We start from the raw sequence: 27,472 nt of genomic DNA, 5'->3' as shown, positions 1-27,472 counted from the left end.
CTCCAATTATCCCGTTAACGGGTGAGTACCTAAGCTCTCCGCCTGCGTGGCAGGGAGATTTAAACCCCCAGCACCGTGATTGGCTCCAACTGCAGGGGTGTGTCCGCGCCTGCGGCGCTGGAGAAGTGCGCAGACGCAGGCCGCCGACGCGCGCAGGCGCAAGAAGGGCACCGCTCCTAGTTTGGTCTGGTGGTGTCCGAGCTGCTGTGGCCGGAGAGGAGTGCCGGAACTGCTTGGTGGTGAGTCTCTAGGAGTTGAGCTATGGAAGCTGGCGGGGGTGAAGATTGGGATCATGTCCCAAGAAGAAAAAGTATATCGTGACGGTTGAAAAGTTGGTGGGGTCGGGCATGAGGGGAAGAGTGGACGCTCTGGCCCATACTAGGCGGGTCGGGCCCGGAGCTAGGACGCGAGGCGCCGGGAGACTGTCGAGGGGCTGGCGGAGGAAGGGTGGTGGGATGGTATTTCTCTGGACCCGTCCTTGAAACCAAGCTGAAGTAAGCTCTCAGTCCCTCACGGTGTTGCTGTGATAGGGGTTAATAGACTGTTTGGGAACTACAGTGATCAGGTAACTCGGAACTAGTTGTTTGAAGAAGGTCTCTGAGGTTCATGGCATTGGAAAGTCCGTGCTGTCCAGGAAAGTGCATAATTACCTCACAGCTTTACTGCAGACTCACGAAGAGAAGGATCGGTAAAACGAATTTCACACTTCGAGGTTCGTGTAGTGGGGGGGGGGAGTGGGTGGAGGGGAAGTCCTAGAAAGTGCTGTTTCACCTCGTCCTTTTTATTGTCTTAAGTCACCACAGTGTTAGGAAAAGCACGTGATAGTAGAGGAAACCGAAAAAACATCAGAGTTGGGGAATATGAGAAGGGAGTATTATTTCGCCTTTTGCTACTTGTCATCTCTTTGGGAGGAGGGAGGCGACTGGGAGAACGACGTTTAGATACCGGCAGCGTCTGAAAATAATGTAACTTCTTAATAGCAGATATTTCAAGAATTAAGAAGGATATTACTCCATGTGTCTTTGTGCCCTAATGAGACTGCGTTTAAGATGTCACAGTAAAATACTACTGCAGATACAGCCAAGTAGAAATGGTTCTCTCACGTTCTTGTCTAGCCCATAAAATACCACACTTGAAATTCACGAGACATCATTAGCTAGAATACTTTGGGATCTAATCTTAAAATACCTCATAGTAAAATTTTAAAAATAATATTTCTGCCACCAGCAAAATTGATGCCTAAGCATCCAGTGATCATTTGTCATTCATTCTTTTGGCAAGAGATAATGAGAAAGAACACGTTTATGTAAATATTAGCAAATATGAGAAGAAACACCTCGTCTCACAGTATCAAGCTCCTTTGACAGGTCATGTGAAACCAAGTAAAATGATCGTATAACTTAGCCTATAGCTTAAATACCGTGTTTCCCCGAAAATCAGACCTGCCCGGAAAATAAGCCCCAGCTAAGACCTCAGCCAGACGGACGCATTTAATATGTTACCACGCTGTTCCAGAAGAAGATGACATGACTGTATTTGAATAAATGTAGATTGTTGTCCATGAAAAAAATAAGACATCCCCTGAAAATAAGCCCTAATGGAGCCAAAATTAATATAAGACCCGGTCTTTTTTGGGGGAAACACGGTATTTATCTGTTTCTAGAGTTTTTTGGGGTTTTTTTTTAGGTGCTTGTGGTATGTGGATATGAAGTAGAAAATTGCTGTTAGTTACAGAATACAAATGACTTGTGCCATTATTTTCTTAACAGTAGTACACTCTTTCCTATAAACAGTAGAATTTCTGTATGCAGTTTAGTGTTTGTTTCTAATTGAGCTTAAGCATAGTAACAAACTCACTTAAGTATAGGTCACGTATTTTCTAATCATTCAAAACACAACCTTCAACCAAGAAGCAAGCAACCAAGAAGCCCTGGGACAGCTGTCAGTATTTCACTTACATGAAGCATACCACCATCATAAATTTTGTTTTTCAGAAGAGTATCTGTGTTATTTTACTTAGTATTTTTAATAGACTTTTTAAAAACGTTACCATCTTCCAAAGTGATAATCTGTGAAATGTTCGTTTTGATGTATTTTATACTTTTTTCTAGTACACATTATAGTAAATACGTAGCTATTAAATACATAACTTGTGCTTATATAACGGCTAAAATTGTAGCTTGTTCTTGCTCCGCACTTTGGAAAATACTGCTTTTGGGCCTAATCTACTCATTTTTAAGATAAAGTGATGATTGGACTACCTAAACTCTAAGGCCAATGGACTTCAAAATGCTCTGAGCCCTGTGGTGGCCATCACTGTTATGACACAATTCTAGCAAACTTACTTCTTTGGTTTCACCAGATAAAAATAGATTAGAATAGCAAAAGGGGAAAAGGATGTTTACGCTTTGACATTTCTGTGAAATCAGCTGCCCTTTTTTTTTTCCCCCTTGTGATTAAGGCACTTTCTTTTCCTCCTTTGGTTCTTGTTTCTTAAACATTCTGGAAATCTGGAATGCAGATTTCCAGAATGCATATATACATAATGCAGTTGTACTTTGCATTGTGTATATATAAGTTAGTATTTACAATATATGATGTTGCTCGCACCAAAGAGTGCTGAACTTTTTATTCCAGTGCCATATTTTGTTTCTAGATCTGTAGATTGACAGAGGAGTGGATGACAAGGGCTGATATTTTCTTTGTCATAGTGTGTAGTGATTTGAAATGGTGCCTCCAACAATTGGAGGAAGTGGATTGTGGAGCCAGGAAACAGCATATACTATTCCTTTTGTAATGTTGGCAGTGGAGGTGGTGTTCCATTTGCACTCATTTAAATTCACTGATATTTTGGTTTCAATTTCAATTTAGGTTGTGTTGCTACTAAAATATAAAGTGCTAATCACTATATTTTTCTGGAATTCCCTCATCTTGTTGATTTTTGAGTTCTGTAACTTGGATTTAAAGTTTGTTTTAAATTTATTTTAACAATGTTTTGACAATTGAGATTACCTTTAGATGACCCCTTGCTGCTTGTAAAATAAAATCCAAACTTCTTGGTATAGTATACAAAGCCCTTCACAGCCTGTCTCCTGTCTGACTTTAAAGCCACCCTGCCCCCTTTGTGCGCACGTGTGTGCGTGCACGTTATATTCCTGCATAACTGAGGCCTTACATTGTGGCACTCCTGTGATAGTCTAAAATCGCAATTTTTTTAGAGTTGATCATGCTTGGCTTTTGATTCCCAAATCAAAATCATGATAGATGTTTAATAATTATTATGAAAAATTATAATAGCTTTATTGAGCACTACATGACAGCCAAGGTTCTACATGCTTTGCATGAATTAACTCAGTCCTTATGACAGCATTTGAAGTAAGCATTATATTACCATTTAATGAGTAAATTGAATTGCAGAGAGGTTAAGTAAGCAACAGTCAGGATTTGAAACCATTATCCCTCCAAATATTGGGCACTTAACCACTACCCTGTTTTGCCTTTTGTGTAAGCGATAATGCCACTCTTAATCGACTGTGGGGGGGATATTCTTTTCCAGAGACCTGAGTACTTACGTTCTCCATCTGTGACATCTGACTCCTGATATCAGAATATATGAGATGCTAACCAGAAAGCCTCTAGGTGAACTTGGAATCAGACCCCAAATCTTGGGTGGTTTGGGTGAATATTTCATTCTGGCAAGGTAAAGCCTTGCCAGGCATCCCCACCGTACACTTACTATCTCCCTGGCAGATACCATACTTACGTCTGCCCGGTTGTATGTCTCTGTTTCCTGGAACATGAGTGCTGCATTCTTGAGTCTCTTTATCTTTCATATAGATCATCCCTTTTCTGTTCCCACAGCCTTTCTTTTAGACAGGGTCAATATAATTGATTATAATCACATCTAGATCTGCCTTTTCAGGATTATACCCTGATCATTTAGAGTAAAATTGTGGAAGTTCCAAGGTTGACCAGGACTTGAAAGCTAGATGTTGAACATCAAGCTATTAAAATATAATAGGTGCTTCTGTAAAACTGAAGTGTAATTTTGGTCTTTTGGGTTCATGGTTTTTGGTGGTACTTTCTCACTCAGCAGTATGATTTCTGTCTTGAATCGTGTTTCAGTGCTCTTTGAAACCAAGATGTTTAATAGATATTAATCAGTGGTGCACTTATCTTTACACTGTTTTGAGGCCTCATCATAGAAGTAGAAAGGAAACTCGTGAGGAAGTAAAAGGAGGAAACTAGCCTTAACACAAATAAGACTCTCATCTCATCTCTATGCCTTCAGGAAGAATTAAATTTCCTAACCAGAGCATGGATTCTTTTTCGCTTAACCTAGAGTATTTGGAGTGTTTTGAAATACTCTGCACCTGTACTTTTTGAGTATGTATGTGGACATTCTTCCTTCCTTATGTATGAACATTTTTAATGTTTCATATTAATGGAATCTAAGAGCAAAAAATATACTCCTGAAAAGAAACTAAATTCTTTCACCCAGTAGGTGATGGTGCACATCTGAATTTCTACTTTGTTCTCTGTAATCCTTTCTAACATTCCTTCCATTCATTCTCCATTATTCACCTTAGAGTCTTCAAGAAAGGGCTGCTTAGGTGTATTTTGCATATACTTGTACTTCATTAGGTGCCTGGAATGGCACTTAATAACTCACGACATGAGATACCAAGTGCGAGGTAAGGATGATTGACAAGTCTTCATCCTACCTGAACAAAATATTCAACACCCAAGTATTTGGGCTCTGATTCTAGGTTCACCTAGAAGCTTTCTGATTAGCTTCTCAAACATTCTGACACCAGGATTCAGATACCACAGATAGAGAACGTAACAACAGCATGAGTATAAATGCTCAGTTCGTTAATAATTGTCATTTCCTGAATCTTTATTCTGTGCTAGGCACTGTAGGAAGCACTTTATGTACATTAACTAATTTTATTTCTGAAACAACCCTGGGAGGTAGAACTGTTAACCTAAGGAATGAGGAAACTGAGACTTGAATAAGCCAAGTAAATTGCCTGGGTATCAGAGCTAGGATGAATTCAGGGTCTATCTGACCTCAGAGTCTTGTTTTTAACTGCTGCATTCTGCTCACTCAACGAAATTTATTAAATTATTTCACTTTATCTAGAAGTAATAAGCTTAGTCACAGGAGAACTAATAATTGACATCATATTCAACTTAACTAGGAAGGTCTTGACAGTAGTTCAGACGGTGTTAGCCTTAGGCTAAGAAGACTTTAGTCTGGCAGAGGGCCAGAATTTATGTTCATAAAACAACTGAAAAACTGAGAAAAATGAAAAGGAAAACTGTATGTTTGGAGGCAGTGAGAAAGACTGCTTTATTTTCTGTATCCTAATTACAGTGTATCATAAAATACACATTTCAAAAGAAAACTAAGTAGTTTTCTTGATATCAAAATAGGTTCCCTTACTTGATAATAGACACTTGAATAATGTTTGAAATGAATTAGAGGGATGTATTCTAGGACTAGTATCCCTTTCTGCCAAGCCTGAAGATGGGCAGAGTGCTGACTCCTCAGTGTTCTTCATCCGTCAGCATAAGGGAGTTTTTAACTCTCTTGGGGCGGTCACCATAGCGAGGTGGTAGTTTTCACCACATTCTCTTCTGATACCCCTGGCCTGTCATTGCTCTCTTCAGCTGGGCTCTGGTCTGGCTTGCTTTCCTAAGACCATGGGCCTCTACAACTGCTTTCTCTTCCTCAGCTACCATCAAGTCTATTCCAAGACGACCCCCAACCCCTACCCTTTCCTGCTGCCAGTAAGGCTTGTGTATTATAAAAACAACCTAAGAGCCAGAAGAGTTAGTTGCGTTTTACTCTCTTAGCATGAAGAAGTTGGACTGACTAGATGATCTGAGGTTTATTTCTCTTCAGAGACAATTCTCTGAGATGAGGATTAAACAGAAATATTTTTCCCAGATAATTGGATAATTAAGCAGAAATCTCTGCAGACTATTATTTTCCAAATGGTGTTTCATGGAGCCCTGGTTCTTTGGGATTAATAAATATTTTGGAAGGAAGGATTTTATGGCCATCTACATCTGATTGGGATAGCCATAGTTAAGCAAATTTCTTCACTGCTTCAGGACTTCTGATTTCCAACCAAGAATTTAATTATCCAGCCACTCCATAATGTGAGGATAAATATAAAAACTAGGAGATAGGAGGTATAACAGCTAAATATCTTCATTGTAGAAAGTCAATGAATCATATCCAAAATTGAAATATCAAGAAACAACACTATAAGCATGTGATTTAGAATGGTGGGGTTAAACACTGGAACAACTAGTATTGTTGAAATTTTTGCCTCTGGGGTCCTGGGAGCAGGAATTGGTTTGCCTTGAGGAAGGGCAGAGGAATGCTAATAACTGCTGTAGAACTATTTGACTTCTCAAACCATGTATTATATATACTTGGTTAAAGTTAAATATGGAAGAATATAAAATCTTCAGAAATATTTTTAACTGGCTGCATAACATTCTATCATGTAGTTATGCCATAATTATTCAGTCAAATCCCCTATCATTGTTTATTTAGATCACTTCAATTTTTTTAACATTATAAATAATACTGAGACTAAAGTATTTTTGTCTGTATCTGTGATTTTCTTCTAGATTGCTTTTCTTCTAGGTTGGTAAAAGTGGAAAAAGGCCAGAGTGGGAATATTTAAAATTTTCTTGTGTGTATTACATTATCTTTTGAAAGTTTTGATTTTTAAAAATCAGCATTTTTTTATACCCATCTCCTGGCAACCACTAATCTACTTTCTGTCTCTTTAGATTTGCCTATTCTGGACATTTCATATAATATGGGGCCTTTGATATGTGGCTTTGTTCACTTACTATAATGCTTTCAAGGCTCATACATGATATAACATGTAACATTCCTTTATATGGCTGAATGATATTCTGTTGTATGGAAATTTGGTTTTTTCCCTACTTTCTGGCTCTTACGAATAATGCAACTTTGAACACTCGTGTACAAGTTTTTGTGTAGACATATGTTTTCATTTCTCTAATATACCTAAGAATGGAGTTGCTGGGTCATATGGTAATTCTGTGTTTAACTTTTTGAAGCCTAAGTTCTGGTCTTCCATTGTTAAATACTACATTTTCCCTCCATTAGGTACCAGAATTATAACAGGCATAGGATATCATTCATTAGTGCTTGTCTACATTAAAAAAAAATATCTAAAACAATGGTTTTCAACCTTGACTACATATTGGAATTACCTGGGGAGCTTTAAAAAAAAAAAAAAAGCGACTGATGTCTGGCTTCCACCCCCAGGGAGTATGATTTAATTAGTCTGGGGTACCGCATGGGCTGCCAGATTTATAAAGGCTCATCAGGTGATTATAATGTGTAGCCAGGGTTGGGAACTACTGCTCTAAAATGTGTTCTAAGCCTGGAGTTAGACTTGCTACTTGAAAAACAGAAGGCAAAGACTTCATGTGTATACTTTGTTTTGGGCAAAGCTGCTACCGATTTGAATGACTTAATAATGTAGCTCTCTCCTCTCCTCCTTTTAATATGTGTAATAGTAATTGAAAGCACATACTCGGGCATTCATTCTGCCTGGGTTTGATCCTGACTCTACTGGGTGACTGCAAAAGTTGCTTAACCTCACCATTCCTTAGTTTCTGCATCTGTAAAATATGGAATTAAATAGTGTCTATTATGATCTAAATGTTTGTGTGTCATTCCCTGCCCCCATTCATATGTTGAGATTCTCGTGCCCAGATGTGATGGTATTAGTAGGTGTGGACTTTGGAATGTGTTTAAGCCATGAGGGTGGAGCCCTCATTAGTGGCACTAGTGTCATATAAAAGAGGCTCCAGAGAGCTCGCTAGCCTCTTCCACTATGTGAGGATGTAGTGAGAAGGCACCAGCTTTAAATTAGAAAGGGTTGGGGGGAGGATGAAGAGGGTAAAGGGGGTCAAATATATGCAGATGGAAGGAGACTATAGATTTTGGGTGGTAAGCACACAGTGCAGTATACAGATGATGTATTATAGAATTGTACACTCGAAACTTACATAATGTTATTAACCAATGTCACTCCAATAAATTTAACTTAAAAAAAAATTAGAAAGGAGGAACATGGCCAATGCTGACACTTTGATCTTGGACTTCCAGCCTCCAGAACTGAGAAATGGATTTATATTATTTATTAACTGTCCAGTGGTATTTTGTTACAGCAGCCTGAATAGACTGAGACAGTGTTGCAAGGATTAAATGAATGTGTGTATGTATATATTTATATATCTTTATATTTCTTAGACTTAGTGTCTTGCATGTATAGTGCTTTGTAAGTATTAACTGTTATAGTTGTTACTGTGATTCTTAATCCCTTACCCACTATCTAGACTTTCAAAATGGTGAGTAAAGAGTATTAAAAAGTTAGCTGCCATTTTTAAAAACTTTTGTATATGTTTGAATTTTTTCATAATAAAAAGTTGAGAAAGTAGCATAATGATCCTCCATGTATTATTCATCCAGTTTCAACAGTCGTGGCCAATCTTGTTTCCACTATACTCCCACCCATTTCCCCACCCTCAAATTATTTTAAAGCAAATCCTACAGACTACTGTTTAAATGGCTTCTAATTTCATACATTTTCTTTGAATCCTGAGGGTACTAATTATTGGAAGGATGGTTAGAGAAAGAGGATACAGTAGAGATGAGCGGCCATGACAGGAGATTGACTGGACACCAAGATGGCGTAGAGCCGTCTCTACTCCTTAGGGGTCCTCTGCTTCCTTATGGGATCCTCTTTTATGCACGTCTTAGTATTTTGCAATGAAAGTGCTAAGAACTTAGTCAGAACCCATTCCTGCCACCTCCTGTGAGTATGTTTCCCAGCCAAACCTTAGCAAAGGCCTTTCCTCAAAACATCTTCTAGCAGAACATTTAAGACAAATTGTTCTATTGCATTATTTCTATACTTTTAGGGTTTGGAACGGGTGATCATCTGTTAGTGGATGGTGATGTTTCTGCAAACTTACGTTAACTGTGAATATGTGTCAACTGGAAGATCTTTCTCGAGAGAGGCCAAGAATTGGTCTTACGCTTACAGATTAGGGTCTAGAATTTATTTATTGTCTTCGTTATCTCCAGTCTTATAAATCGGTTTTCTTGGTTGTTGTAAGCTATCATTTTATGATGAAAATAAATGTATGAAATTTAGAAATTATGTAACTACTATTTGGAAAATTGAGAAAAGAAGAAAAATCACTCTTAATTCTGGCAATTGGTTATATTTTGCTGATTCTCTTCCAAACTTTTTCTACCCATATTTTTACCCTAGGCAATTATAGCATATATTTGATTTTTTTTTAAAGTCTTACTTTGTTCACTTTATATACTAATCTTCATAACCTAAACCCTTATATGTGGTTTATGTTTGTCTGCCTTAGCCAGAGAAAAAAGGACTATTTAAGGGCAGTCTTTAATTTTTTACACATGCAAAGCTATGTATATTTATTTAGATAAGTACCTATCAACCGGAAACTTGGTTTAGTTTAAACCTGTTTAATATCTGTCTTGACATGTGCAGACTCATGACTGGCATGAAAATAGTGCAGATGCGTCACCTATCCAGACAGTGTCATCAACTTTAACGTTCAGATTTCACCTTTTCAATGGCATTCACCTGGGTGTCACTCATATCTAATTGTTACTTTTGTTTTGCCTACGATTTTTATCTGCTTCTCTCATAATATTAAAATAATGGCTAACACTTGCATACCAGCCTTGCCTCAGGAACTGTGCTAAGCACTTTGTATGCATCTTTTTCAATCCACTAAAAAAGTCTATGGAATAGATTCTGTTATCTTTGTTTTACAAACACAGAAACTGCGTGTTAGTGGGGTTAGGTAACTTGCCCAAGGTCCTACGACAAATACATTTTGGGGCCAGAATTTAAATGCTGGAGCTCCCCCTATTCACCACTATGCTAGCCCGCTATGGACAGAAGTTTCCATTTGTTGTAAATTCATTGGTTACCATGAAAATCACCAATTTTATCAAACAGTTAAGAATACGGTAATAGGCGTGGCCAGTCAGCCCAGTTGCTTAGAGCCACTGTGAGCTGTGCCCTCCTTAAAAATAAATATAAAGTACTAATTATTTTAAAAAAACACAAAACTGATAAATTATGAATGTAACTTATGGAGCAACTTACATTGTGATTACTTTTTGTTTTAAGAGAAAGAATAAGGCAGGAAACTCACTTGGTAGAATATTTTAATGCAAAATCCTTGCTTTCCAGTGTAAAATTAATTATTTTATAAAATCATTCTTATATTGGTCTTGGCAGGACACTGGAATAGATGGTGATTTAAAGTGTTGTTTCTTCCATTGCTTCCTGAGTCTGTGTCCATTTTTTTCAATGAAGACATACAGATCTCCTGTTGATTATGTTCTAAAACGCTTTTGTCTTTGTATTCCTAAGACTTTTTTCTTTGTATTTCTTTTTCCCAATAGTCTCTTCACTTTCTAAATTAATGTAGATTTTTTCAGTTTCTAAAGTATAAAACAGCTGAAAACCATGATTACTCTGGTCTTTCTAGTTCATCCATTTAACTGTCTTTGAGTGTGTGGAAGAGATAAGATTTCATGGTTCTATGACAGAAGCCATCTAGTATTTTGAAATGAGCCACCAGGAAGTGTGCTTAGCCTATTTTCTGATATTTAGCAGTTCTTATATCATCTTATTTGTTAAGAGGAGGTGAATCCAGCAGTAAGACTGTTTATCAGACCATGAGCTATCTTTCGTTTCAGAGTAGATCCATACTTGGACATTAAGTCTGTTTTTTACTGACTCAGTCACCTTGGGCAAATTACTTACCTAAACTGAGCCTTAGTTTCCCCATCTATAAAGTGGTATAACAGAGATAATGACAGACTTACTATATACTCAGTAGGGTATATGACATATAGTAGGTACTCAATGAACATTTCTTCCTCCTCATTCCCCCCACGGTTTATAATAGAAAAGAAATTAAGAGTAAATCAGGAGTCTTCTAGTAAGCTCAAATGGACCATAGTAAAGGAGACAAGGTGTGAAAGCTCTGGGAAAAATTCTTTTCCTCTCAAAGGCACACAATTAGCATAGTATATTAAGTTCCTGGGGCACTGGAAAAATGACACATATTTAATCTATTAGGTTATATATACCTATGAAAACTGAGTTTAATGGGATCTTTGTATCAGGTGATGTTTTGTTTTCCTTCCCCTCCCCCTCCCCCTCCTCTAGTTCTCTTTACTCCAACATTCTGGATAGCCTTTTCCTGATTCCATGAGAAAAACTACTGGAGATAATAAATATGAGTAAAGCTATATAGCTAATTCTAGGCTGTACCCTGCCTGACACTTCTGAGCAGTTTAGTAAAGACTAATAGCCTTGGGAGTATTCTTTCTTTCTTTTTGTCCTTCCCCTTACAATTCTGCTTTGTCTCTCTTACTCCCATTTACTACAGTCATGTGTTCAACACCCTCGAGAATCTGGAGTAGAGAAGTCTTAGGCAGCTGTGTCCAGATGTCAGCCTGCCAAACATGTGAGAACTTGACAGAAGTCTGTTTCTTGTCTTGTGTGTCATCTGCTCAGGGAAGAAACAATGAAGTACTAGGCAGCACTTAGGGTTCACTGAAAGGATGTGTTCTTCAAAACCACCTCGTTGCCATGCCAGGAGTGACTCTTCATACCCACCTGTCAACTACATCTGATCTTTTTGATAATTAGAAAGCAGAACTCCTGGAATCTTCAGGTTTGACAGAGGTCGTCGGTTTTGCATTCAAGCCTCTCTTTGAACCTATATGGAGTTTTGCTCGTTCTAGTAGTTATTTACAGACTTTGTGCTAATGTTACATGTAGTTTTGTTTTAAGAGCCACTTAAATACTTCATGAATACACCTTGTTTTTCCACTTATTTGTTCATTCAGCACACATTTACGGGAGTACCAACTGTCAGATCCTGTTAGATGTTAGAGATACAAGTATATAAACAAAACCCTTGCTCTCCAAGAGTTCAGTCTAGTAGATTTCCAGTTAACTAGGTTCCTTGTTTGTCAATAAGTGTCCTCCGTGGCAGGATTTCTCAACCTTTTTGTATTTTGGGCCAGATAATTCTTTGCTGTGGGGGGCTGTCCCAACGAGCATGACAGGATATTTAGCAGCATCTCTGGCCTCTACCAGGGATGCCAGTAACACTACCCCTCCCCCAACTTGTGACAATCAAAAATGTCTCCAGACATTGCCAGACGTCCCCTGGGGGTAAATCCAGAATGTGAACCAGACTTTGTATCATTGACAAAGAGTTTTGGTAAAATTAGTTTTCAAAAATTTAAAGCTAACAAATGTAATGAAAACAACCTAGTCTGTCATACATTGCTTTTTACTCCACATGATTCCAAATACGTAACAGTACTGAATAACACCTACTTATGTTTTAGTTTGAATGTCTATGAGACATCTTTCTGAGTTACTACCATGTTTCCTGGAAAATAATACCTAGCCAGACAATCAGCTGTAATGCGTCTTTTGGAGCAAAAATTAATAAAAGACCGGGTCTCATATTGTATTATATTGTCTTATAGTAAAATAAGACCTGGTCTTATATTAATTTTTGCTCCAAAAGACGCATTAGATTGTCCTGCTAAGTCTTATTTTCAGGGAAACACGGTATGTGTAGGAGAATAATTATTCCGTTTCTTAAGGACTTCACTAAAACAACAAACAATACAGTAATTGGAAAAGGAGAGTCTACTGTTAATAAAAACCTTAATTCTTTTCTGGGCTCTTTGTATCAGTTTTACCCTTTTCTTGTTAAGAATGAAAATATTTCATTTTCTCCAATAAGTAGCCTGGACAACTGGCACATTTTTAGAATGTTTTCCGTGTTCTTCAGAAACATGACTTTGAATTTTGTTACATTACTAATGGAATACTACCTAACAGCCTTCTTCACCGTATTGCTTTTCCATAATCAAACAGTGTACAATGAACATTGTACAACCAGAAATTCATTTTAATAGTCTCTTAAAGCTTGTCTTCCAGCAATGCCTTTCTTCTCAAAGTAAAGGGACCATTTTTCTGTTAGAAACAGCACTTTACTAGAAGTCTTGAAACCTGAGTTTTAGGTTCATCTCTGGTACTAGCATTTAAGCATCGCTCTCTCAGCCTTAATTCTTTGCCTGTGATATAGATAGATAAATAGGTGGATGGATAGATGGACGGATGGACGGACTCTTATCCCGTTTTCCAGAAAAATGTCCTAAATCCCAAAAGTCCACACACACTGCTCAAACTTATTTTTTTATATCCTTATTCTTACAGAACATCCACATTTCAGTTTCTGTGCCTATCAAGTTTTAATTCATCATGGATAACCTATCAGCAGAAGAAATTCAGTTGAGAGCTCACCAGGTTACTGATGAGGTAAACGTTTTATTTGGAATAAATAACTAATTCTCTTTCAGTTTCACAGTGGAACGGTAAGAGGACCTTCTTAGAACACCATTTTGGCCTCTCCTAGTCCCTTTATATCAAAGTGCATTTGTCCTAGAATGTCATTACTAGCTCATTTTTTTCAACTCACCAAAAAACTGAATAAGTGAAAACAATTTGTATGATTTTTTTTTTTTAAGATAATCATTACTTAACAGTTACTTAGAATAAAGATACTCTACATCTGAGGAATTCTGGACATTTAACAGAACTTTCTAATACCTGTGTAGTATACCTAGATTTCTGCTTACATTCAAGTTTTATAAACTTAACCCTCCAGATTTTCTTTTCTTTTTTTTGTTTGTTTTAAAGGGAGGAATTGATGTGTTGGCCGCCTTTAAAAATAGAGTAGCGTTATGAATATGGCCTGTGGTAAGATTTTTCTTTTTTTTCTGCATGTTTTAAAATGCTAAAACTTTTGTGTTTTTTTCTAGTCTCTGGAAAGTACAAGGAGAATCCTGGGTTTAGCCATTGAGGTAAGAAAGTATTTAATTATCAAGTTAAATATAGAAACTGTATAGAAGAGATCCTGATAGTACAAGCTAGAATTGATATTAAGAAGAGTCAGAAGGGTATTGTTTCAATAACCTTTATTATTTTAAACCAGCAATTGATGAAATTGTCAAACCATTCACTAACGGGCCTTTTTTGTTTTTCCCATTGACAATATTAGAACATGACAGGGAAGGTCAATGCACCATAAGTTTGTGACTTATTTATTTTTTATTTTTTTGGTGGTGGGGGGTTAGTATGTTAAAGTGTGTTGATTTGGGGATATTAATTTTCTCTGTAGCTCTACTCCTCTGAGAACTTTGGTTTCTAAATGATTCTTTCCTGCTATGTCAGGCCTCATAGTTTTTGTTTCTGTCATTTTTGCTATGTTTTGTTGTGCTATCAGCTCTTTTTCCTTCTTTCAGTCTCAGGATGCAGGAAACAAGACTATTACTATGCTGGATGAACAAGGGGGTGAGTTGCAGTTATTCGCAGAAACTGTTGATTTGACTTACCCTGCCAGAAAGCCCTTTCAAATCAGCCATGTATAAAAATATCAACTCAGCCTTTGGGAGTGCCTTCCCTCTGTAAGATAAGAGTGATTGGTTTACTTCTTCTGATTTGAATTCTATCATGTTTATTGTCTGTTAGAGGTGAGGGCAACAATGTCCATTTATACCCCAAGTATCTGCTAGATGGTAGGAGTTTTTGTATGCATCATTCATATGTATATTAAACATGATGATATTCTTGCACCCTTTTCAGAAATCAAGTCCTTAAATAGGTGCACTTGGAAACATTCTGTTTGAGTTAGCCCTGAGCAATCTAGTTTTTATCAGTCTTATAATAGCCCTCGGGTTTTGAGCCTCTTCACTGATAGAAACGCTGGGGATCTGGTTTGGTCAGTGCACTTTATAGTAGTTAGCATTGTAAAGGTAACACGAAATGTAACCTCCACAACTTATTCTCAGAGCAACTAAACCGCATAGAAGAAGGCATGGACCAAATAAATAAAGACATGAAAGAAGCAGAGAAGACTTTAACAGAACTCAACAAGTGCTGTGGCCTTTGTGTCTGCCCATGTAATAGGTGAGTTGATAAATCAGGACCTTTAAAGAATTAAAGTGAAAGCATCTTCCCTCCCAGCCTCCCAATAAGATCAGAGGGGTGACTGGGCCTAAATAAGGAACTTTGTTATATCAACTTAAGCTAGTTCTCCTTTAGGCCGATCAAGCTTTTCATGTAAATGGATAGATTCACTGAAAATTTAATAAAGTTGATCGATTCTTGGCTCACGTCCCAATTTCATTTTTTAGTAATATATGAAATGGTTGGGAAATATACATCTGGATAATACAAAGCAGGATGGAATTAGTGTCTTTTCTTTTCCAATAAGGGGTATTAACAAAAATATATATTCTGTGGTAGGCACATGAGGGATGGCCAAGGGAGTAAGGCCTTGGATTTTGTCTTTAGAAGACTTACCATGTGGTTGGATATATAAGGAAGAATAGCAAGAAAGTAAAAGTGTATGAATCTAGTCTATATCATGTGATATTGACTAAGACTAAGGGTACAGAACTGAAAAAGGTTGTTTGGAGAACATCTTACAGGAGAGGTAGGACTAGAGTTGGGCTCTGAGTGATTAGAAGGCTTTGGATGGATGTGGAAGAACTGGGGGGGCATTTCCTATGGAAGATTTAATGTGAACAGACATTACAGACAAGCTCGACTTACCTGAGCTGCGTAGTTCATATAGATGAGAAGTGGAAACTAAGACATATAAGTAGGCAGTGGAGGAACTTGAACGCCAGACTAAGGAGTTAATGGTTTGGAATGGAGTATGTAACTACACACCAGGAGACTAGTCAGAAACCTTTTGTAATCTAGGCCTGTGAGGGTAAGACTTTATCATGGAGATAAGAGGAAAATGTAAGAGTGAATTTGTTTTAAATCAGCTAATGGTATATCACACATGCAGAAGGAAAAAAATCAAAGAAGACTCTGAAGATTTGAAGTCTCAGTAAACTAGGAAATGAAAAGTCTTCAAACTGTATATAGTGTATGAAGTTATGCTCAACAGAAAGGAATTCATTCTTCTTGGTGACTCCATTTTGAATATTTAAATTCTCTGCTTATTCTAGGGTAAACCAAACACCATGGTGTTGACAAATATTGTATTATTCATACCAAGCTTGAAACCGGACGCCAAATGAGTCCGGGGCTGGTGCTGCCCTGTGCAGCTCAGCCCGACACAGGAGTTGGGTCATAGAATAAACGTTTATTATTATCAGAGCACCAGTGGTCTGAGAAGGCAGCAGGTTAACACACCTCCAAAAGCTGCCTTCCCATTCTCAGTCCAGCTGGGGAAATTTGGACGTTCCTCTAGAGGCTACGAGGTAGTTTCAGGGGTCTGCGTGGAGCCTTCCCTCTGGCCACGTGATTCTGTGGTGGAGACAGGAACCCAAGAACAATGATGAGATTAGCCTGGAAAGAATGCTAGACCATAGAGAGTGTGATCAGTAAGCCTAAGGGTATTAATCATAAGTTTCTGGGTAATTTTCTAAAATAGGGAACTGGATGGGAAAGGGGACAGGATGGGAAAGGGGACATTCAGAGCTCAAGCCTTAGGGTGTCCATCTATTGTTAAGCTACAGGTTGTAGGTCAAGTAAAGGTGAGGCCGGGGATGTGAAGAGGCTTCCACTGGGGGAGCCAACCAGGCCCTGTTTCAAGATGAGGTTAGGAGGAGGAGTTAATCATTCTCTTGCCTTCGGTTTGAAGAAGCTCATCTTTATTTTAAAAATTAATTAACAAAACAACAACTTTGAACTTTATCCTTATTTGAAATGACAGTGTCTGGAGTTGGAATGGCTATAGTTACTGCTGAGATTATTCATTTTTAAAGAGCTTCATTTGCATTAGGATTTCCATTTAGTTGTCTCAGCTGGTGTGGTCAACCAAGAGCGGGCTACAAAGGTTTACAGACTCTCAGCACTTTTACTCCCCAAAGGAGTCAGGAATGGAGGAACTTTTGTTATATTTCAGATAAGTGTTTTCATGTGATGCCATTCTCGGTGCCATTTCTACTAGAGAAAATCAAGTTGCTTGTTGATCAACTTAAGTGTTTGTTTTAGGTATAAAAGATTTGTGTTCTTCCTAGTCTTGTCCATTGGCTTTCTATTCTAAGACAAGTCTGTTGACGTCTTTCGACCTTGAATGACTTTCCAAAGTGCATATTTTAATAACTACGATGTGTCAGAGTTTAACAGATTAAGCAAATAAGTTAGAAATGCACAGATTTTTTTAATCCAAACTTTTAACTATGTATTTAGCTATGTTTTTGCAAACTGGTCCTTTTCTCCTGTGTTCTATGTGCCCTCTGGGAAGAGTACACAGGAGAAAAGAGGTAGGCATGGCCGCGACTCCGGAGGAATGAGAGTCGCAGGAGACCAAGATTGGTCTATTAGAATTTATTTGGCGTGTTTAAGCTGCAGGAGGTCAGGCTAGAGCAGAGGGAAAAGCAAAAGGGGTGTGGAGTTTTCTAGGAAGGGTAAATGAGGTAGGGTAAATGAGGAAGGGTAAATGAGGCTGTTCCGCCTTCAATGCTTCAGGGGGTTTTCGTTGACAAAGGGTTTCAGGGCCTGACCAAGCCCTCCAGCTCCACACCCTGGGACCGCTCAGGCCCACAGATCACAGGCCCTAGGAGATAAAGCAAGACAGGATCAAGACTAGATGGCTTTTAGGATAAGGTTTCTGCTCCTGGCCTAAATGTGGCTTAACAAAAAGGTAAATGAATTTCCTTAAGATTAGATATTAGAAGAGCAAAGAAAGAGGAAGAGTCTTCCCTAGAACCCAGAGGAAGAGAGTGAATGCTAAGATGGTCACATATCATAGAAAGTAGGAAATGGTGCTACAGAAGTATTAATTTTATTTCTCTCTGTGTGTGCCAGCCAAGCAGAGGCAAGATTTTCTTGGACACCGGTGAAAGAGAAGGTGGAGTATGGTCCTGAAGCAGTTTTTAGCCTCTAACCTCAGCAGAACCCTTTCTCAGTGGGTCAGGAGAAGGCACTTCCTAACAGATGGAAATCAGGGGTTACTATATCAACAGTTATCCCCTGAAGAGGAGAGAGTAATATTCCAATTTAAAGATGTCTGATTGTAATTGCCTACCACCCATCTCTTCTTCGTATCACTGAGTCCTTCGCCTGTATGGTATCTCTTGTTCTCAGCTGTGTCTGCCATCATTCCTGCCAGTGTTTTGATCTCTAATCTTACCTGTTAGTTTCAGTTAGGCTTATCATATAAATAGCCATAACACAAGGATCTTAGTCTTCTTTATATTAAGTTAATACTAATTCTAGTAGTAGTAATAACAACTCAGGTCCACAGTCTCTGTCTTTCCGAAATCTAAAAAACTGAAAGCCAATGGTTTGGTTCGTTTTTTTCCCCTCATAATGTCGAACCACAACTCGTTAATTAGGCTACAAAATGTAAACTGAATTGAAGCTATTTATAATCTTCATCACACTTAGTGTAAATGTTAATTCTTTTCATTGCAGAAATACTGATGTATTTGATTACATGGTACTGCTCAACATGTCTCTCATCCAAGGGTTTGGATGAGAGTTGTGGACCTATGTATTCATTTAGGCTCTTATTATTTTGAGCACTTTAAAGTTAATCCTAACAGTAACTTTACTATGAAATAGATTCTCTTACTATCACCATTTTACATTTGGGGAAACAGACACACACAGGCTACACTAGCAAGTGAAAGAACTGATATTCAAAACCAGGCACAGCCCTAGCTTTTAACTATATGCTACAGTGCTTGACTTTGGCAAGAAAAGAATGAACATTTTGTTGTTGCTATTGTTAGATGTATTGCTATATAGAAAATGTCTTGAGTAGATATGTTCTTTGAGATTTCTTTTGTTCGATAGTATTCATTGAAGCCATGTCAGCAAATTGTTTTTAATAAAACATGGAGGTAGCTTTACTTAACAGAATCCTATGTTAGAAGGGAATTTTAACTTTAGCTAATTCTTTTGAAAGGACTACTAGAATTTAAAAACAGATTACCAGGATTAAACTTTAAAATTGTGAATAAATGTCATTATGTTAGCTTGGTACTGTTTGAATCCTAAAAGCAAGATAGCACAGATCCTTGTTAAAAATTCTGTCTTTGTCAATAATTTTGAAAAGTTGTAATGCTATTTAACAAGAGTTAAAAGGAGACAGGCTTAAAATGGGAAGTCTCAGAATAATAAACTGCCTGGTGTGCCAGTTTAACCATTCTCAGACAAGGTATTCTTCTGTCTTAATTATTCTCTCTTCAGTCCGTGCTTACAATGTTAACATAATGGTACATAGTTTGAAGACAAATTAGTATTTCTGGACCACTTATTAGAGAAATTTCAAAGTTGGTACTACATGTTTTATACTATTCCAATCCTATGTCATATGAAGGTATAAATATTCAGCTCTGATTGGTTAAAATAATTTTGAATTATATTTTAGTCAACAGTTGAATGCTTCCTCCATCCTGCTCACTGGAGATACAAAGAAGAGTAAGGCATAGCTTTGACATTGTTTTATTTACCAGTACTCTATTTTTTTGTGCTTCACATGGTACCTGATATACGAGATGTAGTAGGTACTCAATAAATACTTGGTGATTGAATGTCCTTGAGAAACTTGTTGGCTAATGGGAGAGTTAGACATGTAAGATTTTAAAAAATTAAAATGGCAAACAAAAAATAGAATTAAGAGAAATCTGTAATCACTAAGGAAAGAGGAAGTTTCACAACCTCTCCATTAGTATTAGCCTTTTCATATTAATTTTCATAATTTTAGGAAAGAATATCATTACCTAGACAGTCTTATGAAAAATGAAGTGTGCTCTGGTTTAAATAGTTTTCTTGTTTTTCTTTTTATCTAGATTCTCAGATGTTGGTTGTTTCTATGAAATCAGGCAGGAATTTAAATGCATTGTTTTGAAAACTCTGAGTCTGCTTCTGTTCTGTTTGACTGGCATTCACTATCTTCTGCATTTCACTCTCTCACTTAATCTTTTCCTTTCTAATCTGCTTACTAAAAATGAAGATTTAACATCCGAAGCCGGGCTCAGTAACTGATCAAAGGGAACTTTAAGATGCAGTCTTGTGGCGCAGTTTGGGCTGCTAACCTGCTATCTAAAGGTGATGATGCTTCAAATGGCTTATCTGTGCATGTGCATGGATTTTGTGAATGGTGGAGTCTCTTAAAAACTGTGGTGTGGTGTGTAATGTAAAGTGAATTTGTTCTTGATGGGTATTGTCTACCAAAAGATGGACTTGACAAAAAGGATCTTAATTTAGCATACCACCCTTTGACTAATGGCTCTGATAACTAAGTTTTTGCTAAATAACATCCCTATAGTTTCCTAAAAAGTTTTAAATAGGTTGATCTTCATAGAGAATTGCTGTATTCTAGTTCTGATCAAAGGTAAGGGAATTCAGGTTAAATCCATCTCTCTTCATAGGACTTTGATTTCAGCATCCTGTTTCCTATTACATTTTCCTACTCCTTTCCAATTACAGAATCAAAATTTTCTCTATTAAAGTGTTGCTGCTAATGATCTGGATTCCCCAAGATTTAGAACACTACCAAATTGAGGAATTAATTGCCTAATCTAGTCATCTTAAATGCCATTTGGAACAAGATGGGATATAAATTTTAAATGTTACCATATCTAGTATCTTCTTTTTTAAAATAAGGTTTTTCTCCCCTTTGTATATGTTATAATCTGTTCCATAATTCCTATTTTGTCATGTGTTAGCTTTATATGGTTTTATGTTGAATTAATACAGAGCTAACTTATCTTAATTTTTTATGGAAGTTAACCTTCTAGCCAGACTACTGTTTATTAAAATGTTTGACTCCTTAATTTTGGATCTTTATAGGAACTATGAGTACCATGGTTAAATGTTAGAAAATTAAGTGCTTGATTTCTACACTTGTTTTTTGCTCTTCTTTTTTTCTTTTCTGTAGCCTGATCACTCAGTACACACACCCACACCCACACACACAACACACACTGACACACTCATTAAAATTGGTATTTATTTCATCTGTTTTCTCCTTGTTAGGAAGGAATTTGGGCTAATATTTGGCTTTCCTTTTGCTGTTTTTATTCAGTTAGTACTAATGTTGACCACCAAAACTAGAAAAAGAAATTGTTAAGGTTATTGTGTTCATATCCTGATACTTGTTTTCTGGTTTTATATCAGCTCCTTGAATTGATTAAGGGATATTTCAAATTTTTATTTCAAACTTGCCATTTTTTAATGTGATTTATATAGAAAGAAAGTAGTAAAGATTACTAGACTCCTTAAAACTGACAGGCAAAAACACAAAAAAAACAACAACAAAGAAACAAAAACAAAAAAAGTCCTGAAAGGCAGATCTAACTTTCCAGAAAGAGTTCTTAATTGTATTAAAATCTATCACAAACTTGCTTAAGCATTTTATCAGGAAGTCTAATTTCTTCCTACAGAGGCTATAAATTTTTTAATGCAAAAGAGTTGTATTGCAGATCAGAACCATTCTTTCTTACTGTAGACCAAAACAGTCTGAGCCTAGATGTCTTTTTAGCTATATTCCAACTATATTCAGCTCCCTGTAGCTCTCAAAGCTAGGGAATGTTAATGGGCTAGAAGAGTAACCATGCTGATTGGTAATCTGTGCACTTAAAGGCCCGCTAAGGATCAGGTTGAGGTTGAATCCAAAGAATAAAAATATGTGTCTAATGCCACATGGAGCAATTTTGCCTCCATTATCAACAGAACCTTTTCACAGCCCTGTGAACTATTAAGTTATTGTTATTATCTTAGTTTTACACGTGAGGAAAAGAATGCTGAAAGAGGGAAGTTTGCTTAAGGTTCTACAGTTACTGAATGACAGGTTGAGGGTTACGATTCAAGTCGGTTTACTGTGGCTTAAAAAAAAAAAATCCTGGTGTATACCTTTGCTTCCTCCAGATTAATTCCTCAGTGTCCTAATATATAAAATTATTAAGACTATTAGAGTGATCGAAAATACTCTTTCTAAAACAGACTGGAAGTGCCTTAGAGCAGTGTTTCTCTTCCCTGCCTGGGTAGCTAAATGACCGAAAGCACCATCCTTGTTAAGCAGAATCTTCAGAGTGTAACCTGTGTACCTGTGCGTTCAAGCATCCACTTTCCCCTGGTGCTCAGTCAAATTTGGGAAATACTACCTGTAAAGCATTTAAGATCCTTTGAAAAAAGACAAATTAGATTAAAACATTCTTTTATTAGCTAGGCAGCTACCTGACAATGCCTTTAGACACAGGTTATTTGCAAGGGTGTTCTAACTCGGCATATAAACTGTGGCTTAAGTGAACCTCATTCCATAATAGCATGTTAAAACAGTTTGTTTGCATCTTATGCCCCTTATATCTAATAGTGGAAGGAAGAAGTCTCAAAAGTTTAAGGAATTTCAAATATTCGCTCTTAAGGTTGAGAAGGAGGTTGGAGCTTGGATATATCTCTTGGTAGACCAAGAGCCCACACGTCCTGTCCCAGTCTACTCTCTGTGTTAAAACATGCAGAAACATATGTAGTGTCTTAATGTTTAGTGACTTTTGAATTCCAGCTTTCACTCTTTGACCTGTTCTACAACCTGACATGCTAACAAAAGCCCCACTTCTATTAATACATCTGGTTATGAACTTTCTGATAAATGATTATGTGGTTTATTTTGTTTATTAACTATTACTCTGCTTTAGAATTTTACCTGAGACCCATCTTATGAACAAAGAATACATTTACATGGGTTTTACCAAACTAACATATATACATAAATATTCATTTAAAAAAAAAGTGTATCCCACCTTGTTCCAGGAAAGATTTAACATGGCTTATTAATAAGTAGATTACTTAATAAAAGCATAAATAGGAAATTAATTGTGAGAACTTAGAAATGGAACCAAGAAAGGTACTTATAGAACTAGCTCTTCAGTGTTCATAGATTTATCTTTTCAGTGCCTCTTACCAAAAAAGTAGTACCCTTTCTCTAGAATTGATTAAGATCTAAGATCCAATTCCATGTGTGCCAAAAACGAATTCTTACATGTCTATTAAGGAAGGAGCCACTGTTGTCATAAAAATCTCTCCTCTGTTTTTGTAGTTTCAATACCTCCTCATTAACATGTGGAATAAATCAGACTAATATTATAGCCATATACTACTTTGTTTTTGCATATAGAAAAAATCTAAAATTGTGTAAGTGAAACTACCTAGCCAAATAATCAGTAAAAAAGTTTTATTTATTTATTTTTTTTTTGTAATAGCTATTTAAAAGTCACTTTAGTAGGTTCTTTTTCTTGCCATTTATGCCAGTTTGAGAAGTAAATTCCATGGTAAAATTCTGGCTTTGGCTGATTTTTTTTGGGTATATCAGTTACATCTAAAGCACATGCTTTTACTTCTAATAGGCCTAGATTTAGGATTTTTTTTTTTTAATTAGGAAAATTAAACTGTTAAATGAAAAAGCCCTAAACCAAAGGGTCTATAACTGGCACCAATGTGGCCAAGATAGTTTATTCATTGGCTCTTCAATTTGGAAATAATTCATGCTTTTCCTTCATGATGTGTGTGTGTTTCTTAAGGAATTCTTTTTAAAGTTTTAATGCAAAATTCTAACTTTAAAAAAAACATCAGTTGGAACTACTCTGGTCATAGTAATAAGTGGGCAGCTGGGGTCTAAGTATTGCCTCCTCAGCCTTCTTACTCTTCCACCCCTCATCAACCACTAGATGCCTCCAAGGAACCTTTTATGGTATCCCAGAACACCTTTCCTCAGGAATTTTTTCCCCTAGTGCCCATTAAACTTCTTTTCTGGGGAGTATCAGAGGTTAGGGGAAAGTGAAAAATCAAATAATTGCATTTTGCTACTTGCTAACTGCTTAATGAAGATTTGGTAGAAGTATTTTAACCTTTAAAAAACATTTTTAATGTCAGTCAGCTTACACAATTCACCTTTTTCTTATGCCATATTGTGATGGGTCGCAGTACAGATAATCTAGATCTAGCTGTATGTATGTAGCTTTTGTGATGGGGCGGGTCATCCTCAAGGTGACAAGCACTGATAATTACAACTCTCCCTCTCCTGCTTTTCCGTGTCTCCCTGCAATCCTGATTCTTATATAGGACAAAGAACTTTGAGGCTGGTAAGGCCTATAAGGCAACATGGGGAGATGGTGGAGACAACTCTTCTAGCAATGTAGTATCTAAGCAGCCGGGCCGAGTGACAAATGGTCAGCCTCAGCGAGCAACCACAGGAGCAGCGAGCGGTGGATACATTAATCGGTATGCCAGCTCCTCCCAATATTTTTACCCCTTTCTTAAATGGATGGCACACCTAGGATGAGTGTAGTTATGCATGAACCCTAACTCATCAGTTAAAAATAGCATTTATTCCATTTTAAAAATGCATTTAAAAATCTGCCTTCTGACAAAATGTTGACAGTGGATATTGAACTTCAATGATGGATTAATTTTTCTTTATATTTTTCAGTACTTTTCAAATTACTGAAGTTAGCTGTAAATAGGAAAATGTGTTTTAAAATGTATCATCTAGAGCAGAGGTTGTCCAGATCCCTATATCTATAAAGGGTGAAATATTAAATATTTCAGACTTTGTGGGCCATATGGTCTCTGTTGCAATTATTCAACTCTGTTGTAGGGAGGTTTGTTAAATCAGATTGTTGGGATCCACTTCCAGTCTGTTTCAGTAGATGTGGAATGGAGTGTGAGAATTGGCATGTTTTTGTGTCTAACAGGAGATGCTAGCAATCACATTTTGAGAACCATTGTTCTAGAGTTTTTTGTTAATCTTCTCTTACATGGCTGTAAGACATTTAGTTTTTTTTGGTCAATCTTTCCATTTTTAACTATAGAATGTTTCCAATAATGGTACCCTACATTCCTTAGTTTAACATTTGCTGAGAGTCATTTTGGTGGCTTATTTTTATGAAAACTAAATCCAGACTTAGTCCATTTATAAATACTGAAAGATACTGAATTGACTATATTTTTGTGATAGTATAACTAATGATGCCAGGGAAGATGAAATGGAAGAGAACCTGACTCAAGTGGGCAATATCCTAGGAAATCTAAAAAATATGGCCCTGGACATGGGCAATGGAATTGAGGCTCAAAATCGACAAATAGAGCGGATCACAGAAAAGGTAAAAGCTTCTCAATGCCATAGGAAAATGAAACATGCAGTACAGTGTTTTTGTAATGGGTATCTGTGCTAGATACTTTGGGGGGGAAAAGTAGGATAAGATCTGTCCTCACCAGTGTTAAGAGTTTGGATAAGGCGGCCAGTTCTAACATTGAAAAACAAACGCTAAGTTCTCCTATTGCATGACAGTTGGTTCATTTTGAAACCAAGACCTTAGAATGAAGTGGTTTTATTTAAAATTTCACATTTGAAGCTTAGAATATCCTCTAACCTTTATTTTCACTGTATTTTTGTTGTTGCTGCTTTTCCTTCCCTCAGTGAGTAAGTTAGCTTTTAGAGTTTTATTTTGTTAAATGACAAATTAGTAAGTTATTGAATCTTTATCTCCTAAGTCAGGAGGTAAAATCAGTTCTGCAGAATGGTTCTTGTGGAATAGACACACAAAAGTAACGGAAAAATGGGATTGCCATTTTTTTCACTTCATGTAGTGTCAGAGACACTGAAAGTGAAATTGTGTTCAGTGTTTGGATGTGTCACATCTAAAAGCCATTCTTACTGTTACTTCATTAAAATCTGAGTGTACTTTGAAGGATGGGGTGAGTTTTTAAACTTGGCTGTCTGTTCAAGCACTTACAATGGATTTCATTGAGGTAATGATGCTTTCATTGCTATCCTGTGGGTTTAGGCTACATATTACCCATCATTTTAATTCAGACATTGATGTGGATGTGGTAATACATCTGTTCCAAAGATCTTGGGAAAGCTTATTTTAGTCCCTCTGGATTAGACTTCGGGTAGGTCCAGATGGGATTCTATGACTCAGTTCCAGGGACTCCCACAAGGTCCAGATCTGTAGCAGAGAAGAGCTTTGTTATATTTCATTGCATCTGAAGTGGCATTGATTATAAAGTACACCCTAGTTTCAGACATGTTAAACTATGACAGAAATGTTATAGAATTCATGAAATACTGGCATGTTCTGTTATACCTTTGTCAATTTATATTCCCAAGTTTTTCCAAATGAATTTGATATTTTTGCCTAAAATGAGTTTTGTAATGTGACTTCCTGAATTTTGTGTGTCGTTTACTCCAAGTATATGAAATTTAACTTTTATTAGATCAAGTTACCTTGTGAAGTAATGCTGATGTCTTTTCTTTTTTTCAGGCTGACACCAACAAAGATCGTATTGACAATGCCAATGCCAGAGCAAAGAAACTCATTGATAGCTAAAGTACTGCTGTACTTCTTTACCATTTATTCACTTGCCTAGCTCTTCCTTCAAAGTAATTGCCTTTCAGAGTTTGAAATTTTGGTTCCGCACTCTTCTAATCAGGAGATAATGTGGAAGAAGGGTAAAGAGTAACAGCCCCCTTATTTTTTTATTTTCTCTCCTCCTTGAGGGTAGGCTGCTGCTCAGGCTTCTAGAATTTTTTTTCTCAGTTTATACTCTTAGATTGGTCTCCATACGTCATATGGAGTGTTGTTTTTTCACCCTCATTTACTGTAGCAGGTTCTTCTGCTTTCAAGATTTGGAAGCATTGCCAAAGACAGCCATAAAAAAGGAAGCTAGGAGCATGGTGGGGGAGTGCAAGAAGGAGAAGCAAGAGGTAAGAGGTTGTTACCTCAGAAAACTTTCAGGCCACAAAGCAAAAAGTTGCATAGCCACAGTAAAGATTTAGTTGGGTTCAGTTTTTAATTTAAGTTGCAGTTATTGCCACCTTAGGCGAATACTTAGTTTTGGAGCTTTTATACATAATATTTTTGTTATACATCACAACTTTGCAACTTCTGCTTCAAAAAAGAATAGAAGTTTTCTTAAAGTGAGCTAAATTCCTGAACACTTTGGTGATTCATATATGTAAATAGTTTGTGATCACATTTCATATTGCACCATGCAGGGACACTTTGTGTAAATGAATAGCTTTTTATTTTCATATTAGTATCATGGTTCTATTACAGGCCTATTAACCTCATAAATTTGTCATTAGCCTTTGAAGAAAATAAATGTAAATATGTATGTGTAACATGAGAATTTCTCTCTAAAGCAGGGCTGAAAATTTTTTGGAAATTTTTGACAAAGTATATCACGTGAATTCAGATTTACCTCAATGCAAGAATTATGTTTTAGATAGGAAAACAGAAGCTTGTTTTGATCTCAGGTAGTAAAATTGTTAGATTGCTTTG

At 36.9% G+C, this 27,472-nt stretch overlaps 1 protein-coding gene across 2 annotated transcripts; it reads left to right on the top strand.

Moving 5' to 3' along the window:
• The first annotated feature begins 104 nt into the window (after positions 1 to 104).
• On the top strand, positions 105 to 27,388 carry SNAP23 (synaptosome associated protein 23). 2 transcript variants are annotated; one of them, XM_033107576.1, is made up of 9 exons: positions 105 to 239; positions 13,374 to 13,475; positions 13,979 to 14,020; positions 14,462 to 14,510; positions 15,008 to 15,125; positions 19,979 to 20,011; positions 24,249 to 24,407; positions 25,144 to 25,288; positions 26,453 to 27,388. In XM_033107576.1, exons 2-9 carry the CDS (start codon positions 13,419 to 13,421, stop codon positions 26,516 to 26,518), a joined length of 669 nt encoding a protein of 222 aa, XP_032963467.1. In that variant the 5' UTR covers positions 105 to 239; positions 13,374 to 13,418; the 3' UTR covers positions 26,519 to 27,388. The 2 variants fall into 2 exon arrangements, with proteins under 2 accessions (XP_032963467.1, XP_032963468.1); XM_033107577.1 differs by lacking the exon at positions 19,979 to 20,011 and having other exon boundaries at positions 26,453 to 27,358.
• The last annotated feature ends 84 nt before the right edge of the window (positions 27,389 to 27,472 follow it).

The sequence above is a fragment of the Rhinolophus ferrumequinum genome, chromosome 6 (genome assembly GCF_004115265.2).
Source record: "Rhinolophus ferrumequinum isolate MPI-CBG mRhiFer1 chromosome 6, mRhiFer1_v1.p, whole genome shotgun sequence".
Lineage (NCBI taxonomy): Eukaryota > Metazoa > Chordata > Mammalia > Chiroptera > Rhinolophidae > Rhinolophus > Rhinolophus ferrumequinum.
Note: the sequence above shows the minus strand (reverse complement) of the source record. Positions and strands in the feature narration are given on the sequence as shown.

Coding starts and splice junctions, on each gene's coding strand:
- SNAP23 (XM_033107576.1), top strand. CDS start 13,419: ATGGATAACCTATCAGCAGAAGAAATTCAGTTGAGAGCTCACCAGGTT. Junction 14,021..14,461: donor TCCTGGGTTTAGCCATTGAG/GTAAGAAAGTAT, acceptor TCCTTCTTTCAG/TCTCAGGATGCAGGAAACAA. Junction 15,126..19,978: donor TGTGTCTGCCCATGTAATAG/GTGAGTTGATAA, acceptor CTTTTTATCTAG/ATTCTCAGATGTTGGTTGTT.